The sequence below is a fragment of the Poecile atricapillus genome, chromosome Z, assembly GCF_030490865.1.
Source record: "Poecile atricapillus isolate bPoeAtr1 chromosome Z, bPoeAtr1.hap1, whole genome shotgun sequence".
NCBI classification, from domain to species: Eukaryota; Metazoa; Chordata; class Aves; order Passeriformes; family Paridae; genus Poecile; species Poecile atricapillus.
Genome location: NC_081289.1, coordinates 77257328 through 77279306, shown reverse-complemented (window position 1 = coordinate 77279306; position 21979 = coordinate 77257328). Strand labels below are relative to the sequence as shown.

The 21979-nt window shown below is 39.0% G+C and overlaps 1 protein-coding gene across 4 annotated transcripts; it reads left to right on the top strand.

Moving 5' to 3' along the window:
• Positions 1–108: 108 nt before the first annotated feature.
• Positions 109–21706, top strand: MACIR (macrophage immunometabolism regulator). Of its 4 annotated transcripts, none has more exons than XM_058828061.1 (2): positions 109–1265; positions 19382–21706. In XM_058828061.1, the coding sequence occupies exon 2, from the start codon at positions 19403–19405 to the stop codon at positions 20024–20026; it is 624 nt and encodes a 207-aa protein (XP_058684044.1). In that variant the 5' UTR covers positions 109–1265; positions 19382–19402; the 3' UTR covers positions 20027–21706. The 4 variants fall into 4 exon arrangements, with proteins under 4 accessions (XP_058684044.1, XP_058684042.1, XP_058684043.1 ...); XM_058828059.1 differs by lacking the exon at positions 109–1265 and adding an exon at positions 10525–10654; XM_058828060.1 differs by lacking the exon at positions 109–1265 and adding an exon at positions 11005–11206.
• The last annotated feature ends 273 nt before the right edge of the window (positions 21707–21979 follow it).

The following is a 21979-nucleotide window of genomic DNA, read 5'->3' as shown; positions in this document are numbered from 1 at the left end:
CTTTTCGTGAGCATTTTTAAGTGCTAATTTTTTGATTTCCCCTCTTAACCTGAAAAACAACCATCTTGTGCTCTGAAATACAGAAACTGGCTTAACACCAAAGCAGTCCAGAGTATTACTGTGAAAAACAGATGCTGAATAAAAAAAAAAACATTCAAATATTTTATCTCTAAAAAAGAGAATGTGTGAGTGTGGGAATGGCATCAAATATGGGCCTAGGAGGAGGAGAATGCACTAACTACAGAGAACAGCCATATCATAAAAGGTAGAAGCTACTGTAGAAAAGACCTTACAGGAAGCTTAAATTCTGCACTGATAGAAAACGAGTTCTAAAGTGGACTTGCTTAAAAAAAATTAAAATAGACTGGATTAAAAAGTTGCCACTGTGTATATATAGAATGTAGTATACACAGACTTCTAATCCAGAGTTCTGAAATTTAGAATTTAGAGAATGTTCAGTCAAAGAGATAAGTCACTGACAAGGGAAAACAAGGTAATTAGGTGACATGCATTTTGCAGCAGATCCAGAACAGTTCTATTATTGACGCGGGCCAGAGATTTCCCGGGCTAGCTCCGATAGGTTTTCTCTCTGGCTCGGGCCAGGAGGGGCCTGAACTGAGGCTACTGTTTTAGCCCAGATTCGGGTTTGAGCTTTTCAGCCCTTCTTTGAACACACGTCTTTGAGATCAGGCGAAGTAGTGAGGGGAGGACTCTCTTCTGGTTTGCGATTCACAGATTTATTCTGTAAGGAGAAATCCAGGAGAAAAGACAAAGGACGGGGGGTCTGACCGGCTCCTTTTAAAGGGTTAACGCCTTGGGGGGTTGGGAATTGTGAGACGCAGTTAAAAATCACAGCTGGCGGGCACACAAACTTTCTACGAATAAAATACCGACAGGTAAAGATAAGCGGTAACGGACATGGGAATTCTCTAATTAATTTCCGAGGATTAGGGGTTTTTGCAAGACGGGGTGGAGGAGAGGGGGAGAGATCGCGTTGCCTGAGCCTCTGCTGGAACACGAGAAACCGGAAACACACCGGTAAAAGCGGCAGAGACACCGCGCCGGGGCCGGAGTAACAAAAAAAGGGATGTCCAGCGGCGGCGGCCGCCCGCCGGGCGCCCGACAACAAAGGAGCAGGTCTCCCTCGGCCGCGCGGGCCGCCCGGAGGGAAAACGGAGGCGGACACAGCGCGGGGAGAAACACGAGCTGAAGCCGGAGCCTGGGGTCACGCCGGCCGGGGCCCGCGTGAGCGAACCCGCTTCGGGGTAAGGCGGCAGCGGGGGCCGCCCGGCACCGCCGGCGCGGGACCGGGGGCTGCGGTGCCGGCGACGGCGCAGGGTAGGGGAAAACACAATGACACCGAGGGAGGCGCGGGCCCGCAGGCAGCGGGGGCGGCAGGCACAACCGCAGCAGCGGAAGAGCGAGGAGGGGCGGGGAGAACACAGCAGAAGCTTTAGTCGCGGCAGCGAGCGAAAAACAAACGCGAAAGCCTCTAACCTTGCTGGCAAACTAAAAAGCCCACCACAACATATAATGAATTGTCTTTGCTTCCAGCTAAGCTTTTTTGGTCTGGTTGCAACTGTCTTACTAAATCTCCTATTTCGCCTCTCCAGAAGAAGGAATAACTGCTCCTTTATTTAATAAAGTTGTTATTTACTATATATAAAGTTGTTGTATACTAAAACAAGTACTAAAACTATGTGAATCTTTTCAAATCCGAGTATAAGTCAATTCAGATGTCCTGTCTTATTTGTGTTCAGACTCTTGATAGCTTTTTCTCTTTTGGGTGATGGCTGGGACTATATTTAGATTTAAAATATTATATGTAAAACTTCCATAAATTATTTTAAAAGGCTACTCTGAAAAGTAGTTCGAACTATTTATGAATTTAAACTAAATCTGTAGACATTTTTAAAGAGCACTCGCTCAGAACATGTAGCATTACAAATACTGAAAAATAGAAAAGAAAACAAAGGAGAAGATTCAACCAAGAGAATTCAAAAGACTGAAATAACATTGTATTTGAAACAGGATGGAATGAAAAAAGCAAATACCTGGAGGTTCCTGCCTTTTGTAGCTTCCGTATTAGTTATGAGAGAGTAAAACTGTGCAGTTCTGGGCCGCAAAAATTAAGAACAATGCTAAGGCACCTGAATACATCCAGAAGACAACCAGGCAGGTAGAATGGCTGGAAAGTCTGTCCTGCAAGGCATGGTGGGGTTTGGAGAGAAGGAGGCTCAGGGGCAATATCAACTGCTCTGTTCAGCTCCCAGAGGAGGGAAAGTGAGGAAGGAGGTGCTGAGCTCTTTTCCCTGCAATTCAGCAACAGGGTGTGTGGGAATGGTTCAAAGCTGCATCAGGGCAGGTTTTGACTGGACATTAGGAATGACAAGGGTGGTCAAACTCTAGCACAGGCTTTCTAGAGAGGTGGTTGATGCCCTGAACCTGTCAGTGCCTCAAAAACAGGCATCTAAATTATGTCCTTCATAATGGGCTAGAAATTTGGTCAGCCCTGAAGCAGTCAGGCAGTTAAACCAGATGGTCATTGTAGGTCCCTTCCAACTGTTCTGTTCTATTCTTACTCTATTCTGTTATTAATTGATATATATTTTAACCTCAACATAGGCTATGTATTCAATCCAAAATCAATAAGGTTAAACAAGGATCATAGAAACACAGAGTAACTCAGGATGTAAATGGCCTCAGGAGGACTGTGGTGTAATGTCTTTCTCAAATCAGAATCATCTGTGGGACCAAACCATGTCACTTTATCCAGCTTGGGCTTGACAGCCTTGAAGGATGGAGACTACACCGACTCTGTGAGCAACCAGGTCCACTCACAGACATCTTTATCAAGTGTCTTTATCACTTCTCTTCCTCTTTAACTATGTACAGTTTGATTTTGATAAACTTACATTCAATTAACAGACCTACAGCAACACAGACAAGTATTTTCTTCTCCCTACACATGTGCACACTAAGTGCATATTTTGTTAAAGACTGGTCAAAAACTTTACTGCCCTTTCCCAGTAACTTTTAGACCTCATGGTGTAAGCCCGTGTGTCTTTTCACATTGAATAGTTCTGTTTATTGCTTCCAGATACTCAGAATCAGAGCTGGTACTAACTGAATGTCTGCAAAATGCACAAAGCTCCAAACTCACCACTTTTTTCGTATTCTTTCATGTGTTTGTTTCTATAGGACAAAACTGTGCCTTGCTTAAGTAGCTGTTATTCCAGCTGAAATCAGCTCAATTTGGAAAAAAAGTCAATTTGGCCCAATAAAAAAATCAAAGGATGCTTTTCACACTTATTAAACTTATTTTTTAAATGGTCATATGAGAAAAAATAGGATGGTATTTTAATAAATAATGTGCTTAAGAAATTTTGGGTTTAGGTTTTAAGTAAATTTTCACTGTATTCACTGGTCTCCTAATTTTTTAATTTAGCCAAACAATCCTTTAAGAAATGACTAAACTTTTGAATTTGGATGGCAAAAGTTGCAAGTTATATGGCAATACCAAAAATTTATTTCTTTGTCTTTTAATATAATAATATTCCTTTATTTTCCCTTGTCCCCCAATATAACATTATTCTGCCACATCAGCCACACCCTCCTCAGAGCTGCTTTTCTCTTCCCTGTCCCCTCTCAAATTAGTATCTTGTTTTTCATCCTGAACGTGGTTCTGGATTTCCAGCAAAAATCAGATTTTCAAAATAATGGTGACATTTCTTCTAAAGGGAAAACAAAGTGCATATTTAATAAAAATGTTTGTCTCATTAGGCTCTGGAATTAAATCCATGTGAGCCAAACACAATGAGTAAATATAAATTGCTTAGCTTACAGCTGTTTAATTTAGTAACTGCAGTAATGCCCCAAACATTTCCGTTGAAGTGTGTTTCTTGTTAATGGTATGTTCTGTTATTGCCCAAGTTGATGGTTTAATCCAAAGGAGACCCTCCCACCCCACATTGTCAGTCTGCCCTGAGTGTCCTGTCAGTCCTATTCTAGGCCCACCACATGCTTGGAATTCCACTTCAGAAATCCCCTAGACTTCGATGCTTGATTAGTCCATGTGACCCAACTTTCCCCCACTACCTCCCTCATTGGATGATGATTTTGTGAACCCTGCCTTTTACCCTCCCCAGGATATCCCTGATTAGCTGATGCTTTGTACCCTCACTTTGAACCACCTCCCTATTTCAGCTGTTGCCCGCTAGCACTTTCTTTTGCCCCCAAGATTCTCCAGAGCAATAAATCCTCTATTATCCCATGCAAAAGACCTCCCTCTCATCCTTGCCTCCTCAGAGCAGACTGACAGCCAAAAAGCCATAGAGCAAGTGCTCTAGTCACACCTCGGGTCATCCTGCTCCTGGGGTGTGACCCGCTCCTGGAGCAGGCCGAAGTGATGGGGACAGATAAACTCCAGCCCAATGCAGTAGGTTTCCAATGTGCAAACATGGAATAAAGGAATAGGAAGAAAAATAAGTCTTTTGATAAAGGCACTCTAAGGATAATAAATCAGGAAGAGCTTGATGAAAAGAATAGAAATTGAGCCATTTTCTATGTGTTTTACCTTTTACATTGTGTTTACTTAAAAATTGTCTTGTATTGTCATTCTAATTCACTGTCACTGATGTGGTAAGCTACTGTTGAGCACAGACATTCTAAGATGTTGGTATTTCATGTTCTGGCCAGGATGATGCAGAGAAAATGTCTTGGAATGGTCTCCTTCCCTCTGTGTTGCAGTAGGACCAAAAAGTGTTAATCAGATCTTATGTGGGAAAACAAAGCCCAAGTTTTCTAAGGTATCTTCCATTTTGCATTACATTTTCCATGTAAAATCTTGGATGCCTTGATAAACATTGCAAGAAAAAAAGCAATGAAATACAGTAGTTTATTTTGGTAAATTTTAACAGCATGATAGCATTGAAAATGCAAAATTTTGACAAATGTGGGGATTTAGGAAGCTATAGGTTTGTTATAAATGCATATAATATTACTGGCTTTTTGCAAATATTATGATGAATGTTATAAGATTAGAAAATTTTGCTGTATTAATATAGTTTCCTTTATTTCTGTTATTGATGAAACTTAGAAATAGTGGTATAATACATATATGTTAGGCTATGGCACAGTATTAAAACAAAAACTACTTTTGCTTGTATAACCCAAAGACTGAAAAAAGATAGCTAGAGACCTGTCGTGGTTTTAAAGCAGTAACTAAAAAAAACTAGAAAACTTACTTATTTCTTGCTGTGGGATGTGGATTAGAACAAGAGCAAAACAGGCTTAAAACTTAAAAGGAATAAAGAAAGTTTATTAACAAAACTACACGAATAAGAACACTAGAATAAACCTCCAGAAAAACCCCTTTATCCCCCACTACTTAACCATTCCCTCGTTCACATGACAACATAGAGACAAAAAACTTTGGAACTTTGGTGTTTAAAATAGTCCCAATTCCTGCTACAGTCTTTTCATCAGTCTTTGTAGAGAAACAGAAGTCTTCTTCTGCTAATCTATGGAGTTTCTCACAAGAAAACTATTTCTGTTATAGCTTTCTATTTCTCTAATGCCAGCTGCCCAGAAATCCTGTCATCAGTTCACTCCTCCCATTTCACATCACTCTGAGGTGTGTATGGGCCATGAGTTTAGGGATGTCATTTTTAAGGATGAGTTATTCAAAGGCAAAAGTTCTCTTCATTTGTTTCTGTGAGCTTTCCTGGAAAACGGAAGTTTTCTCTTTGCCTCTACAACGGCCGCAGATCTTCATCTATTACTTCTCCCCCCTCTGTTCCAGCACCTCACTGTGTCATAATTACTCCACCTTTTGCTCAAAATCCAAACTTTGAACACTCCATTCTTCCCCATACACTCTGTCATGAATTAAAGGAGTTTTTTCAGGACACTATTGTCCATCTCCATAGCTTTAACAGAAAAATATTTCAGCTTAATTAAAGCATCTCCTTATTCTCTACCTTTTCTGAAGCTTAATTCTTTTCTTTACTGTCTCTAATAGTTTATAAAGTCTCTTTACATGTTGATTACTCTCTTTTTCTTTCTCTGGAAAAAAGGATTAATCTGCAAATCTCTTATGGGTAATGAAAAGGTTAAAATCTTGCCCAGGCTTTGTAGATGGTTCTGTGATCTCTGCCGGAGCAGCAGCTGGAGTTGTCTGCGATGGAAGATTCTTCATGGCTGCTCTGGAGAGTGTGGTCACTGTCTCAGCTCGCCGCAGGTCAAGAGCTTTTTCTTTCTTTACTTGGCAGTCTCTGGTGAATTCAGTCACAGCAAATAAAACTGCAGCTGAGCCAGGAACCGGCCTGGCCCAGCCAGAGCCCGGGGCAAGCCCCGCAGGCCCCATCTCCCAGCCGGGAGCTGTGGCAGGCCCAGCCCAGCCCCTGCCCGGGCTGCATGGCCTGGGCAGGGGATGGGAAGCCAGCTAAAGCTCATTTACCTTTCACAGCCAGGAAACAAAGAGACAAAGAAATTCCCAGGCTTAGGTCTTAGGGTGGTGTTCACAGGTTGATCTCACTTTTTAATGGTTAAAACTGCTGTCAATTCTTAGAAATGGCCAGCTGTTGGCTAGGAGACAAACTCCCATCAGCCTCCAGAAGTTTTAACTTCGTTAAGTGTTTCTCTTTGTTTTCTTAAATGCTCTTAAAAACGAGATTCACTTAATAAATTATAAAAAGAATTTAATATAAATAAAAAGACAATTAGGAGACAAAAGAAATAAAGCAAAGGGTTAAAACGGCCGGGTGCCCTGGTGAGTTGCCAGGAACACACCTGGTATCCCAGGAACACTCTTTTTATCCCCCCCTGCTGTGAGGGGTTAATGCATATTCAAAGCATGTCTCCTCCCTGGTTCTGCCTTCTTAGGTCATGCTTTTGTACAATTTTTACTTTCTGCTGGTCAGCATATTTTTTTGCTGGTCATCATTATTCTAGCTGGTCAGCATTATTTGAAGTTTGGTTTCGTTTCTTTTGCAAAATGGTCACTGTTGATAACCATCTGGGCCTCTCATCCTTCCTTTTGAGGGTAGCTGGGCTTCACCTCTTCTGCTGATAACAGTTTGGGCTCTATTTTTCTTCTCCTGATAACAGCTTGGGCCCCACTGTCTTTGCCCTCTGGGGTTTCCTTGCCTTGTACCTAGAAAATTCTTTTAAGCTTAAGACTTGTTAGCAAGAAAAAGTACATACATAGCTAAAAAGTATTTAACATATAAGATTCATCTGCGAAAGCCAATATCACAATACAAATTTATAACAATGCCAATCTATCACAAGACCCCCCTGTATTTGTAAACTATCTTATCCAGATGAAGACCACTGTGACCAGAGTTCTGGGGGAGGAATTTATTGCATTTCTGGTATCAGGGAATGTAAATCTCGATGGCGCCAAGAAGATTGATCTACTGGAAAGGGGGCAAGAGAAAACTAAACAGAATAACACCAAAAATCCTAAGAGGAATGTATGAATATGTATGAGAATTTATGGATATGTAGTAGGGTTCTGTTTTTAAGGGACACTCCTTGTTAGTAGGGGTGTTCTCTTGGCTGAATGCAGAGATACCTGACCGTATCTGTGTACTTTATTTTTATCTCCTAATTGTCTTTTTTATTAAACTCTTAAATTCTATAAAAAAATATGCGAACCTCATTTTTCACAGGTTCATTTTCAAATATTTGGTATGGAATTTGTATACTAGCTTTAGGAGAAATTTTCAGGATCTGCCCTTCTTTCAGTGCCTAGGAATTTAAAAGTTTTGCACCATGTTAATTCTCTTAGTGTGATAAATGTTAAAAATTTTTACAGCTAACTCAATACTAAAATGTTTGGAGAGAGGAGGGAAACACATGATGGGACATTAGCAGTCCTGCTGTTATAAATGAAATTAGAATTTTGACAACTAGGTCCCTTGAGTTAATAACAGTTTAATTAAAAATTAATACAATTTAGTAAATTGAATAGTAATTCAGTATAAAATAATAAAGTTTAGTAAATGTTATAGATACATATATTGTTGGCTTTTTGCAAATATTAAAATGAATGTTATGTGTATAAGAATGGAAATTTTTGTTGTATTAATATAGTTTTCTTTATTTCTGTTATTGATGAAACTTAGAAATAGCAGTATAATACATATATGTTAAGCTATGACATAGCATTAAAACAAAAACTACTTTTGTCTGTATAACCCAAAGACTGAAAAAGATAGCTGGAGACCTTTTTTTTCTCATTTTGTAAACTATCTTATCCAGATGAAGACAGCAGTGGCCAGAACTCTGGAGGGAGGAATTTATTGCATTTCTGGTATCAGGGAATGTAAATCTCAATGGCGCTAAGAAGATTGATATATTGGGAAGGGGGCAAGAGAAAAATAAACAGAAGAACAGCAAAAATCCTAAGAAGAATGTATGAATATGTATGAGAATTTATGGATATGTAGTAGAATTCTGTTTGGATTCTGTTTTTAAGGGACAATCCTTTATTAGTAAGGTGTGCTCTCTTGGCTGAATGCAGACACCCGGCCGTATCTGTATACCATTTTTTTCTGCTAATTGTCTTTTTTATTAAACTTTTAAATTCTATAAAAATTATGTGAACCTCGTTTTTCACACTAAAATAATACAATTTAGTAAAAAATTACAATTTATATATATAATTTGCCAGTAATTAAGTATGATTAAAGCATAAGCAAAACCAACTGGGGTACGGAGGCTTCCCACCCTGCCTCACATACAAAGCAAAGCCCTTCAAGCTAAACTTATATACTGTATGCTTATACATACTCATCAATGTTTCCCATAAGTTTCCTCCTATTTCAGATTTTTCTGACTTTACATCACTTTTCTTCACAGCGCATGCCTTACTTGTTGTTAGGGGGTCTTCAGTCTTCTTTTGGTGGTCTTTTGGCAAAGGCTTCTCCTCTTCCTTGTTATCCTCTAGATAACCTTGCAGGTTTGCACGTGTGTACTAAGCGTTGTTATGTAAGTCTACTAATTAGTCTGATATTTACTGATTTTCAGGCCCAATGCCTAAAGTCATTCTAATTTTGTCCATCTCAAGGCCATTTTCGTCTTGGGACATCACTTGTCTTCCAGACTACATCCTGTACCTCAATTTTAACATATAACATCTGTAAAGGGGTGCATCTGCCTTGTGACACTGATTCTTTTGATTGCTCCTAATAATAGCTTTCCAAATAGTTACAATTTAGTAAGCACGAATCAATTCCATTTATTACACTGCTAATCTGGAAAACATGTTTTCTTTTAAAGAGTAATTTAATTAGAACGCATTATAAGCACCTGCTGTCTCCTAAAGTCAATCACTACTGCTGCCTGCCATCTCCTCCTTGAAATTTAGTTTCAGAGTCTGACTGAAAACTCAGTTGACAGCCAGAGCATGAAGTTGTTGGGAGGAAGTTTGTTGGCAGAAAGCTGTGATGTAGTAGCTGACAAGATCTTACAGCCTCATTTATACTTTGGGACGACACAGGAAGATGGGATGTCCCACTCAGGCCAGTATTGCAGGTGTCAGCATGAGCTGAAGGAGTTTGTGTACTTAGGAACATAGAGCTTCATAATGCCCATGGAATTACACTCCAGGTTCCTTTTCTTAGACTGTTGCTAGATCAGATACATTCCCTGTGTTCTGTGATAAATTTACTCATTTAGTTCTTAGAGCATTTTTGTGATCTTGCAAACCCTATGACTCTTAAGGACTTGCAGAGCTTGTAATCAAAATGCCTTATAAAAACCATGGGTTTTATTTCTCTGTTGTTTGTTCTGAGAATTTCCAAGAAACACAAATTCCCAGAGCATTTGGGTGCACAGTGGTTAGGCGGGGTGCATATGGAATGGAAGTGCTTTTGGAATGGAAGGCTGACAGCCTTCAGTGCAATTCAAGACCAGAGCACCTGCTTCTTCCTTGGCAGGACCGTTAGGAGTAGAGGGAGAGCAGAACATGGCTTTTTTATGTGGGTCGTTCATGCCTTCCCAATCACAGTAATGCTGTGATTTTCAGCTGTGTGTTTGAGTCTTGAAAGACTCAGTTTCAGAAACAAAACCTAGCTTAAGTCTATCCTTAGGGGTTTAATAGCTGTGTGGTAAAACACTTATTAAAGGGGAAAAACAGGACTATGCCATGACACTTTTTCTTCCCCTTCCAATTTACTTGCAAAAGCCAAGTTAAGCAGTTGTTTGCAAGGTTTGCTGCAGTAATAGCAGCAAAATACAATAGGGAAATTATCTAATTGGTTGTCGGAAAAACCTATTAATAAAGGTTTGTTGTCTAGTCAGCTTTCAAACTTTGTAGGCTGCATGGAAATACAACAGAAATGGGCAGTTTTCCTGCGATGAGAAAGTCACCAAGAGACGGCTACTTCATACATTTCTACAGCTGTATACGACAGAAAATGGCACGGATGACAAACGTTTATTAAAACCAGGCTCAGGACAGGTGGAAGATACCGAGGCTCAGGCCGGGGAGGGAGGCGGAGCTCGGAACGGCCTGCATGCTCCGTACGAAGCCGCCGCGCGCTCCGCCCTCAGCCCGGCGCCGGGTGGGCCCGGGAAACAGGAGCGACCCACACGGCGCCCCTGGCAGCAGCTCCTTCCCGGGCCCCGCCGCGCTGGGCCGCAGGTAGGAGAGGGCGGGAATTGAGCCCCGGCCCCGTGGCCTCTGGCCATGCCCTGGGCTCCCGGAGCTGGGTGGGCCGAGGGAGGGGCCGTAGGGCGGGAGCCCTGCGGGTGGGCGGTGGAGCCTGCCGTAGCCGCGGTGGTGCCGTCGACGGGGAGGCCTGGGGAGTTGTACAGTGCGAACCAGGTCCCCAGAGGGCGGCGGGGCCCGCGGACTGAGGGGCCGGGTGCGCCGTGGCCGGGCAGCGCCAGGTCATGTGGTGCGAGCGGCGGCCCTGCGCTCTTGCAGGCCCCGCAGCCCGCCCTGCGGCCCCGAGTGCGGCGGGGCTGAGCCGGGAGGGAGGAACATGGCAGGCGCTGCCCGGCAGCCCTAGAGGGAGACCAGGACGCTGGTGATGATCCCCGTGTGTGCAGGGAGGCCGGGGAGCCGCCATGCGGGGCCTGCAGCCTCCGCTGACGCTGCTCCTGGTGCGCTGTCCGTACCACCGGATGGGTGACAGTGCAAGCGGTGGAAAAGCCCAGAACTTAGCTGTGTGCAGCTATATCTAGCATTAGTGTATGTATTTATTTAGTGTGCATAACTGTCTCCTCAGTTGCAGTTTAAAGCCACTGGCAGCCTGATCACTTAGGCAAGTGCTAAACTTGGATATGACCTGTTGATTCTGATAGTAACAATGTGCATAGTTTACCTTCTGTGGTTTTTATATTTCTTTGTAATAAATTTTGCTTAGTGAAGAGTAGACAGAGACTCAGAGTTTTGTCTTAATATTTACTGTATGGCCTGTGAAGCTCACTGACTGCCCTTGTGCACTCAAAGGTGCATTCAAGTGTTACTTTAGAGTATGAAACTTGCTAAGCTGCTTTGATTCATTGTCAGGCATGTTTTTCCAGTCCTGTCTCTGCACATTTACTGGAAGAGTGTCTTTGAGCAGTTGTGGTGCTGTTTTGAGTGGTCTGCAGAAGGTAGGAAAGCAATCTCAGATCTTAGCTCTCTGTATATATTATTTATATGCTGTTTGCTATAGGGATTTTGCCTGGCAAAAATGTATTCTCTATTACAAAGAAAATAGGAAATTATGAACTCTAATAGGTGTTTCTTTGGAGCATGTGTTTGTTACTGTGTTCTCTGGAGCAGGCCAGGACTTCATACATTTTGCTTGCATAGCTGCATACAGAAATGAACCGATGTCAGAAAGCTGCTTCTCCCACTACCCTCCTGCTGTTGATATATTTTGAACCATATTCCAGATAACCAGATGTACTTGCTTCAGCTTTTATTTTCTCCCCTGAGTAAGAGCATTTGTTAGGATAATGAAGATCGAGGAGGATGGTTCTCACAGTGTCTTTGAAGCAGAAGGAAATGAGGCTGTGGCAATGCAATCACTGAAATTAGGCTCTTGTGTCAGAGTACTGGCATTATAGTGTGGCTTTCTGTACAGTCTCTTCTTTGATCACCCTTATGCTGCTGGCTTGGCCATTGGGCATGTATAGTCATATGCAAATGTCGTATTGGTATGGCAAAGTCAGACGAATCAGAACTGAATGTTCTGGGAGGAAGATTTGTGTTCACAGTAGTTGTAAGTCTGAAATAGAAATTTACTGTAACTGCATGTCCACACTTGCATTACACTGGTTTTTAAGCAGCATTTAAGTAAGGGAAGGAGCATTTGAGAATCAGGCAAACAACAAAACTTTAAAACCTTTATGTGTGTTACTGAGCTTGAGAGAGTGCTTAAAGTACTTCCATTAAAAAAAATGAAAAAACTAAATTGCATTGATTAAACATTTTTTTTAATAGTATCTGTGAGTAGATGCATTTTTAAAGTTTATTTCTTTGATATAGCTGTTCCTAGTCAAAGGCTGAATATTGTATTGTTTAGTCTGGTCATTTCAAAATAATGTCACCAGAGCTGCACTGACTTGTAAGTATAGAACATTACCCAACCTGAATTTCTTCTTTAACATAGTAACAGTGGAGACCCATAGTCCCATTAGAACTTTGGTTTTTAAATTAAAGAAATCAGTATTTATTTGGTAAAAACTGGAATACTGTCCTCTGTTTGTTTGTTTCTGTCTCTTATTTTTGAAAGGCACTTTAGTTTTTTGTTGATAAGTCAGGTTGTGTGGTGTCTTCCCAAGTGAGCTAACGTGAAAGTAACAAGAACTTCGAAGGTGAAACTTAGATTTTAGTTGATGAAAAGATAGAAGATCAAAAATACAGAGAAGAAGAAATTAAATTATAAGGGAAACATTATTTTACTTACTAATCCAATAAAGAATAAAAATTATTTGTGTTACAATATGTATCAGCTTTTTGCATGTATCTCACTGTTTTATTTTTTGAAGAGTCAGCATAGTAAACAACCACCTTTATGCTGGCCAGGAGCATCATTTTACTGACCAAGTGAAGGGGAAGTGTTTGTCTGTGATTCAGTCCAGCAAGGGAGTCACATTGTCCATGTGGAAAACTAAATATTTCAGAGAAGTTACTGTCTGGTAAACACTTCCATCTAGTATCACTTGGCAGAGAGATGTTAAATGGCCTTCTTTCCCACCATTTTCTTTCACTTCTGCTTGCTAGGTCTCTTCATACAAAATTCATTAGTCTGGTCAGACTCTTAACATTCCATCTGTCTCTTTTCTTTGTAAACTGTATGCTCTGTCATGCTGATTTGGTCTGAGCTAGTCACTTGTGTTGCTAGTTGTAGTTCTTCAGTAGTGCACTTTTGACCATCTTCAATTTTAAAAGGTAGTTTTCTGAATCATAATAGTTTTAAACACTATTTAAAACTAAACCTAGTTTAAACACTGCTTAAAACTGTGTTAATAAGAAGAATTGAAAAACTGGTCACTGCTACTTGGAGTAGGAGCTTATTGGTAGAAATTCTTTTCAAAAAGAACATTTTGTAAATCATAGTTTTATATAAGCCATGTGGTATTTATTGCTTGGTATACTGGGTAGCTGAATGGCTTAATATTTTACCCGTTGACAAGAGCCCCTGCTTTTCCCCACCAAAACACACACTTTACTAGTTGTTTTGTAGGCTGTTGTTTTGCATTGCATTCTGAAGTTACTGCACTGGCTTTATTACTTCAGTAATATCAATTCATGTTTTCTTAAGGTCTGTAGGATTATAGTGTATGTCTTAAGCATAATTTAATTTTCTTGCATGTAATTTTGAGGAAGTAAATCTGTACTACACTTAGTTGTTACTCCATCTGAGTGTTGTCTTATGTGGTACAGCAATTTAATATTGCCTCCATTCTCTTTAGCTTAGAGGGGTATGGAATTTCTTGTAAGAAACAGCAAACTTTTTTTTCCCTTCAGACTGCAAGGGGATTGATGTAGACCTTATTTTATTCTCTTATCAAAAAGACAATTGAAATAATTGAAAGTGTCCCAGCTTCAAACATGCTGGGTGATTTCACTTACTCCTGTGTTTAACAGACAAACATTTTATCTTCTAAGTGCATTGTATATATCAAGTAATGGCAGCACAGAGAAGGGAAGGTGTCAAAACTGGCTTGATATCTCTATTCATTATGTTTGACTCTTTTACAGTTGGTAGCACCTCTGCCATCTCCATTCTGCTTTTTCTTGTTGCAATTGCTATCATTTTATCAATGTGACATATCTTAGTGATTCTTAGCTAATAGTATTGCCTACTGACTTGGCATCTAGGAGGAAGAATAAATGCTTAAGAAGAAAACATCTACTGAATGGACAGAAATTTAATGCTTATCTAAAAGAAAAATAAAAGACATGTTTTAAAATGAATTCAGATTCTATCTGTGGACATAAGTAACAATAGAAATGTGAAATTACAGAGAAGCGGTTATTTTGGTTAAAGTAACTTACAGTGGCTACAAAATAATATAGACTTTCTACAAAGCATACGAGTATCAAGGAAAATCCTCTTCATCTTTTTTTTGTCTTTAAAAATTGGGTAATTAAAGTTTGTATTTTGTAAGTCACACTTCTTTCCTCAAAAAGATAGTAAGTAATGCATGTAACAGAAGAAGTAACATTTTATTGGGGGGAAAAAAAAAACCAAACAAGATTTTGAGTGCAGTGAGGCGCATGGCAAGAAATAATTTCAACAACAAATGATTTACAGTGTGTATATTGTGATATTAGGCCCTAGTGGGTCATGCATGTCTGTTTCTCATTTGTCCCGTGTTATGAGAAGGATATGAACGGTATCTCACAACTTTGTGAAAGATTCTATAACTAGAAAGTCTTTACATTTGAAAAATGTGGAAATTTTGATGGTTTTGCACTGAAAGAACTATCCGAATAATATTAATGTATTCTTTAGGTCATACAGTGATGTTTAGTAGTTAATCTAGTATTTATCTTCATTATTTCCCTGCCCTGTGTTTTAGACAATTTTTGCAGTCTTTGTCTGTATTGGGTCTGGTTACTTTATATGCAGAAATATACAAAGAGAATTAATAAATTCTTGTAAAATCTCATTGAGTTTTGTTCTGGAGGCCATTCTGGTAGGTGTTGGTCAAATTAATTATTTTGGTAACTGCTATTTTCAGTTATTTTTCATATTTTTTTAATATGTGGACCAGCAGGAAAGGATATGCCATATTGTTCTTAATCTCCTTGCTTAGATTCAATAATAATCTTCAATTATAAATTGTCTTGAATTGGCATCACTCTGTTGTCATTCTGTTTGAGAGGCAGGAAGACAAGCCAGCTGTCATCGGAGGCAGCCATCTTTTTAAACAGGCATACTGCTTTATCCAGTGTTATAACTGATGCTGGGAATTAGTGATGAGCTTATACTTGTAAACAGCAGTGAACATAACAGAAGTTATCAAATGCTTTATAACCATAGAAATGTCCTAAAATACTGTCAAAAAATTTTAAATATCTATTTATAGGTGATGGTACCTACACTCACTGTGACTCTCAAATTATTTTCTGTTTTCTTTCATAGGAGTCTTCTAAATAATGTCTTTATGTCTTTTCTGTTGTTTTTCTTTGTTTTTGTTTTTGGTTGGGTTGTTTTTTTTTTCTTAGATAAGGATACAAATAATTTGAGGCCATAGGGCAGTTTGAATAACTAGCATTAAAAGTCTTGGGAAAGAGGAGCTGAGCACATACTTATTGAGTTTTGGTCCTTTGCTTATGCAGCTGGCCAGTCATTCATATCACGAGCTAGCAGTGCTGTTCCCTTGAGTTTTTGATGTTTGTGGCACCAGCTTCTAATGCTGCTGTTGCTTTCAAAAGTCTGACAGGATTGCTTGGTTTTAGCATTGTCCTTCACACTGCAGCAGAGAATGAGAGTTCTGCAGTTTCAGAACCTTAAGTACTAGACTGCACCTTGCTGGCTGGAATACTTTCTGCCCTGATTTTCCTTTGTACTGGTTTACAGTGAGGGTAATTACTGTGCAGTGAACTGCTGACTCCTTCCCTTCTGCAGGGTTGCTTTTCCAAGTTGATTGGTTTTGGTTACCAGAACACACTCCCATGTTTCAAACAAAAGGAAATCAATTTTAAAAGTTGTGCTATGGGAAGAGCCTTTGTGTTACTTTAAACTCCCAGAGTGCATGAAGTGCTCTTCCTCTTTCCTCTTCTTTAGGGCACATACTGCTGTTTCAAATGATTTGTTTGTTCTGGGCTTGTTGTTTGTTTTCAGGTTTTATTGTTTGGGATTTTTTTTTTTTTGGGGGGGGTGGGTTTATTTGTTTTCTGTGGTTTTTTTGTAGCATCATTTCAATTTCTTTTAACAGTACAAATTGAGTCTTTCTGGAAGTTTTCAGGAGAGATTTCCAAACTGCAGGGTAAAACTTTGGAATTAAGAGCAAGAACAGATATTTATGTTTCATGCCTAAAATCCCAGGGTAGTTGAAAATTGTAATGCAGAATTTCTGTGTGCTGTGCCTGATGGTGCATAATTTCAATTTAACAAATTGTCATTAATATCTTTATTTCAGTAGCTGAAGCCTTACCAGATTTACTGTTTCATTGCTTGATATGGTGTTAAAGTAGGAAGCAACTGCTTCTGCTATTCTAAAACTGGTAACTGAATCCATAAATATATATTGAATTCAATTAAATATAATAGGAAGCATTATTGAGTTGTGTGGACCTTCTGCAGTGAAAAATTTTGGTGTCTGGTTTGCTTCAGTATTTCAATTCTTTATTTAACTGTTTTACCAGTATTGTTCTATTCACAGAATTGTTAGGGTTGGAAGGGATTTCTGAAGATCATTTATTCCAACCCCAGACCATCTAGTCCAACCCCAAAATGCTTAAAATCTCATTGGGTGAAGTATATTTGCAAAAGGTATGGTATGCAAAACTGGTAATGAAGAATCCTGATTACACCATGACTGAAAATTAAAAGAGACTAAAGGAACATTAGAAATAGTCTCTCCATAATATAAGTCTGTTAAAGGCAAATAAAATCCTCTTTAGCAGAACAGTGGGCATTTTGTTTGCTCCTTGTTTATTAGCATAATAGACTAGCAGGGACAAACAGGATGACTGGGGACTAAGCAGGGAAGAAACATCACACCCCAGTCATTTAAATCCAGGGTTAAAACAGAGATTCTTTTGATCTGGGTAGATGCAAAAGAGAAATACCAACCAGATATCCTCAAGAGGTAAAAATTCACAGAAAAGTATACTAGCAAACTATAGAAGATGAGGAACTTTGTCAAATGATTTAGTAAAACATGAAACACCACAACACAGATACGGCCCACTGAACATAGAAAACCTTTAAATCCATTTGGCATTATCTTCTGTGAAAAGAAAGTTAGAAGAAGAAAGGGAGAAAGACAGGAAAGATGTAGAAAAACAAAAGTAGCTCCCAGCTCCTGGGTTCCAGTGATGTAAACCTCCAAGATGAAGGTGGGGTTAAAGAACAATATGCTTATCTCATGGACAGCCTTCTTAAAGACCCTTCCTCCCAGGTGGGGCTTTTAGTAGCTTGGCCACTCAGGGTCTGGGTTAGGCAGCACTGGGGTGCTGCCTTCATTGTGCCATAACTGATGGACACTGTGAGGCTGGGGAATGTGGGGGGCAGGGCAACACCTCAACAGAGCAAGGTCCCTGCCAGACCCACACCCTACGACACATTTGAAGCCCCCAAGATGTCTCAGACAGATTTTCAGTCTCTGACAACACTATTTGAGCTGCTCTTTCCCAGTCCCTTAAAAGAAACAAGTTAATCTTATATTTTGCAAGAGGCTAGTATTTTCTTTTGCCGGGGATACTTTCACACTTCCCTCTCTTATTTCAAAACAATCTAATGGAGATTGGTCTTAATGGGATTTTTTGGGGTATCTAATTGAAAAACATGTATTTTCTACAGAAAATTAACAATTTTTTTTCTACAGAAATAAAGTATTTCATTGTTAATTGTGTCATTGCTACGTGGCCTGTGATGTTCTAAGCCTCAAAGTGGCAGCAAGTGCCTAAGTTTGCAAACTCTTGGAAGTGTGTTTTAAGTTGGTCTTAGTTGTGAAATATTGAGCTTTTGAATGTAGTTTATGGTCACACATAATGAATTTCAGAATTGTTTCTGCTTAACACGTAGATGCTAACTTTCCTTCCTTTGAGTCTTGTTGCCCTTAAACAAGACATAGCTATGCTGAATTTTTTTGTGAAATATATTGACTACAGAGCCACTAGTTACAGTTTAGAGCAAAAGTGAGTCTGACAATGAAGAAAGCATGGATTTTGAAACAAATATGACCTTTCTGTTTTGTGAAATAGCTGTGTCACTGAAATGGTTCAGATGACTCTGAAAATAGAAACGAAAAGAACGCTTTCCAGTGTTCTGGCATCTACTGATGTATACTTGCTGTGATGATGACCATATATTTCCATGTTAGCAATGGTAATACCTTGCAGTGAGCACTTGTGTTTGTAAAGGAACCAAATAATATATTTGGAATAGTTGTGAGGGAAAGGTAAGATAGTCTATTTCCAAAAGAAATACAAAAAAATAAATTATGTTTATTCTTAAGATACTTATAAGAATCAAATACAGTCTTCATTAAACACAGTATGCTTTGTTTGAAATACATTAGGATCCTATTAGAATAAAAGAGTGTGTTTGATTAATTTTGAGTAAGATGCTAGGTGAATTTTCTTGGGGAGTGAGTGAGGATTGCTGATGACCTGATCAGACAGGTGTGGAACAGCTAGGTTATCATTCTTTGAATTTAAAGCAAGCTGTCTGCACATCTGGAAGGTGGAAGTATTGCAGTACACTCAGATCAGGTCTGGTCCATTGTCATATCTGAATGAGGTGGTACCTTTTAGGCATGTTTTTTGAAAGCTTTGCTTAATAAAAATATTGTCTGTAGACAAATTACACAGTAAAGATGGGGGAAGGTGCTATGGATCTGCTAATGGATGCTCCAAGATGTGAGGGACTACAAAAAATCAAATGCACCAAAAGGCTGAAAAAAATGATTCAGAGAGGTGCTCCATTTTTGAGTATGATAGTATTAAAGTATATTTTTAACTATTTATAATTATCAGTATCTTTATGGTATCTTTTAATAAAAAACCCACCCAAGATAATTTTGAAAGACTGATGTTGGTGATGATTCTGTTATATGACACTCTGCAGAGGTAAGACCAGGCTGAATACGTAAGTACTGGTTATGACTTCTGGGTGGTACAAAATTGCAATTCTGTGGTCCTGTCTCAGCACCTTGTGTTGCATTTTCTGAACAAGCTCTGCTTTATTTTTAGGAGCAAAGCTTTGTGTTTAAAATGGAAGTTGATGTGAATGGAGAGTCCAGAACTGCCCTCTCCACCCTCCCTGTGCCTCTTGCAGAGGCGAGTTCTGCGGCCAGGATGGAAGCAGAAAAGCCACGCTGTTCCAGCACCCCCTGCTCACCATTACGGCAGACAGTTGCAGGATATCAGATCCTTCACATGGATTCTAACTACCTGGTTGGCTTTGCAACTGGAGAGGAGCTGCTAAAACTAGCCCATAACTGTACAGGAAGTGAGGACAATAAAGCAGAATCTGGTCCTAACTTGGGCTCCAAACATATTGATTCAGGACTTCCACGTTCCTCGCGTTTGTACAAAACTAGAAGTAGGTACTACCAGCCATATGAGATCCCAGCAGTAGATGGAAGGAGGAGGAGACGGATGCCCAGCTCAGGGGATAAATACAGTAAAGCTTTACCATATGAACCTTACAAGGCACTTCATGGTCCCCTGCCTCTCCGCCTTTTGAAAGGTAAAAGGGCTCATTCAAAATCACTGGACTACCTCAATTTAGACAAAATGAACATTAAGGAACCTCCTGACACAGAAGTGCTACAATACCAGCTCCAACACCTTACTCTTAGAGGGGATCGTATGTTTGCAAGGAATAGCACATGACCTATCATCTCAAATTTAGAAATGGTTTCTGATCTTTTCTCTGTTGCTGCAAAAATCTACTGTTGTACTGTGTACATAACTTTCCACAATATAGGTGGTTTTATCAGGTCAGTGTTACTTTCCAGAAAGTAATTTATTTCAATACAGTCTTGACAGATGCAAATACTTGGAGAGAGAAATCTTTCCTGATAGAGCAACTTCTAATGCAGATTTGACTGCAACTAGTGGATATTTCTTTGGACACATTTTAACAAAAAAAAGCTTTTGATTTTTGGGATTTTTTTTCTGTACTGCTACATCTAGTGTTTACAGTAATTCAACACTGAAAAATCGGTGATGTCTGCCTGGTTGTTGCTAATTTTGGCTTGATGTTAGAAACTGCTTTTGGATAAGTACTCAAGGAGTTTTTCTGGGTTTTCTTTTTGTTTCTGTAGTAAAATATATGGGTTTTACTTACAACATGAACAGGAAAGTGAGCTTGACTGGATGAATCACTTTCTATTTAAACAATCCAATTCATTTTGAGACTGCGCTTGTGTTGGTGATGTGGGTGAGATTAATTTGTAATAGAAACCTTTGCTACTTGAATCCTATTAAATTATTTTTTTAGTTTCTGCATGAAAGTAATTGCTTTATCCTTTTTATTCTATAAAACATGTTCAGAATAATTATTTCAGTTATTTAAAGCAAATATTTTACAAAGTGCAGGTCGTTTTTTGTTTTGTTGTTTTGTTGGAGTTTTTTTTACATTGTCTTGAGACAAACTGGAATGTGTGTATTGGTATGTTGGTAATGTTTTTGATTTTGTGATTTTCATTTCATCTATAGTAGCAGAAGGTGTCAACTTCAGCATATCTTTGGAAATCTGGAAATTTGACTTGAAGCACTGAACACGGGCTCTGGAGGGAAAATTGTTTCTTGACAAGAGTGCAAGTAAAATACTTCTTGTCAGCATTGAAGAGATGATCTTGAATTTTTCAGCAGAATAATGCACTGGGTTATTTTTGTTACTTAATGAATTTTTTTATCCAAACGTGACATTAAATGCAGTTTTCACAGCTGTATTCCTAGATATGTTTAAAAGATTTTGGTAACTTTAGTTTAAAAATGAAAAATAGTTTTCATTCTTTTTTTTATGTGCAGTCATTTGCTGAAGAAGTGCAAAACTTGATTTTGCCTGATGACCTCTGCAGAAGTTAAAAATAATTTCATATTGCTTTGAAACATGAATTATTTGATTGTTTCTGATAAAGTTAAGATTTTTATTTGTTTCTTTGTTTATCGCTCAGAATTACTAGAAAGCACTAGTTAGTGCATGTGCTCTGGAAAATGAAGAGTTTATAGTCTATCACTCAACGCTTTAAATTAAGGCAGCCCACTAATAAACATTTTGTGGGTTTTTTGGTGGTTTTTTTTGTTTGTTTGTTTGTTTGTTTTTTGTTTATTAGAAAATACCAAAACAAAAAGTGTCTTTTTCAAAGTTAACTACACTAATTTAAAGTGTAAATTTAATGTATTGAACAATGATATTGAAAGTAAAGTCTTCCTATATAGCCTTTAGTTTGAAAAATAGAATACGGTCAATGCCAAAGAGATAGGGGATTTGTTTAAGGAATAAACACCACTGTTTATTGAAATATTAAATTAAATTGTATTTCTGGCTGAAAAATAAAAAAGGTATTATAAAGAACTGTTGTTTTGGATTCATTTGGTGCGTAGGAGAAAAACAGGGCATTTAAAAAAATTTAGACTGGGGAACATTTAAAAACAACTTGAAAGTTGGGGTCCTGGATTTCTGTGAAATAGATGCTTAGCTCTGTTCCTTTGTTTCAGGAAAAGTGCCATGCATTTACCTTGTGTGCATGTTTCTGATGTTGTCCAGTCCTGTAATTTTATGGCTACATTAAGAGACTGGTGGATGGCTAGCTAGCTGAGTTCAGGTATAAAAAATGT

Excerpts from the sequence above, each read along its gene's own strand:
- MACIR (XM_058828058.1), top strand. The coding sequence starts at position 11,530 with ATGTTTTTCCAGTCCTGTCTCTGCACATTTACTGGAAGAGTGTCTTTG. Across the intron at positions 11,614-19,381 it reads TTTTGAGTGGTCTGCAGAAG|GAGCAAAGCTTTGTGTTTAA; the intron begins GTAGGAAAGCAA and ends CTTTATTTTTAG.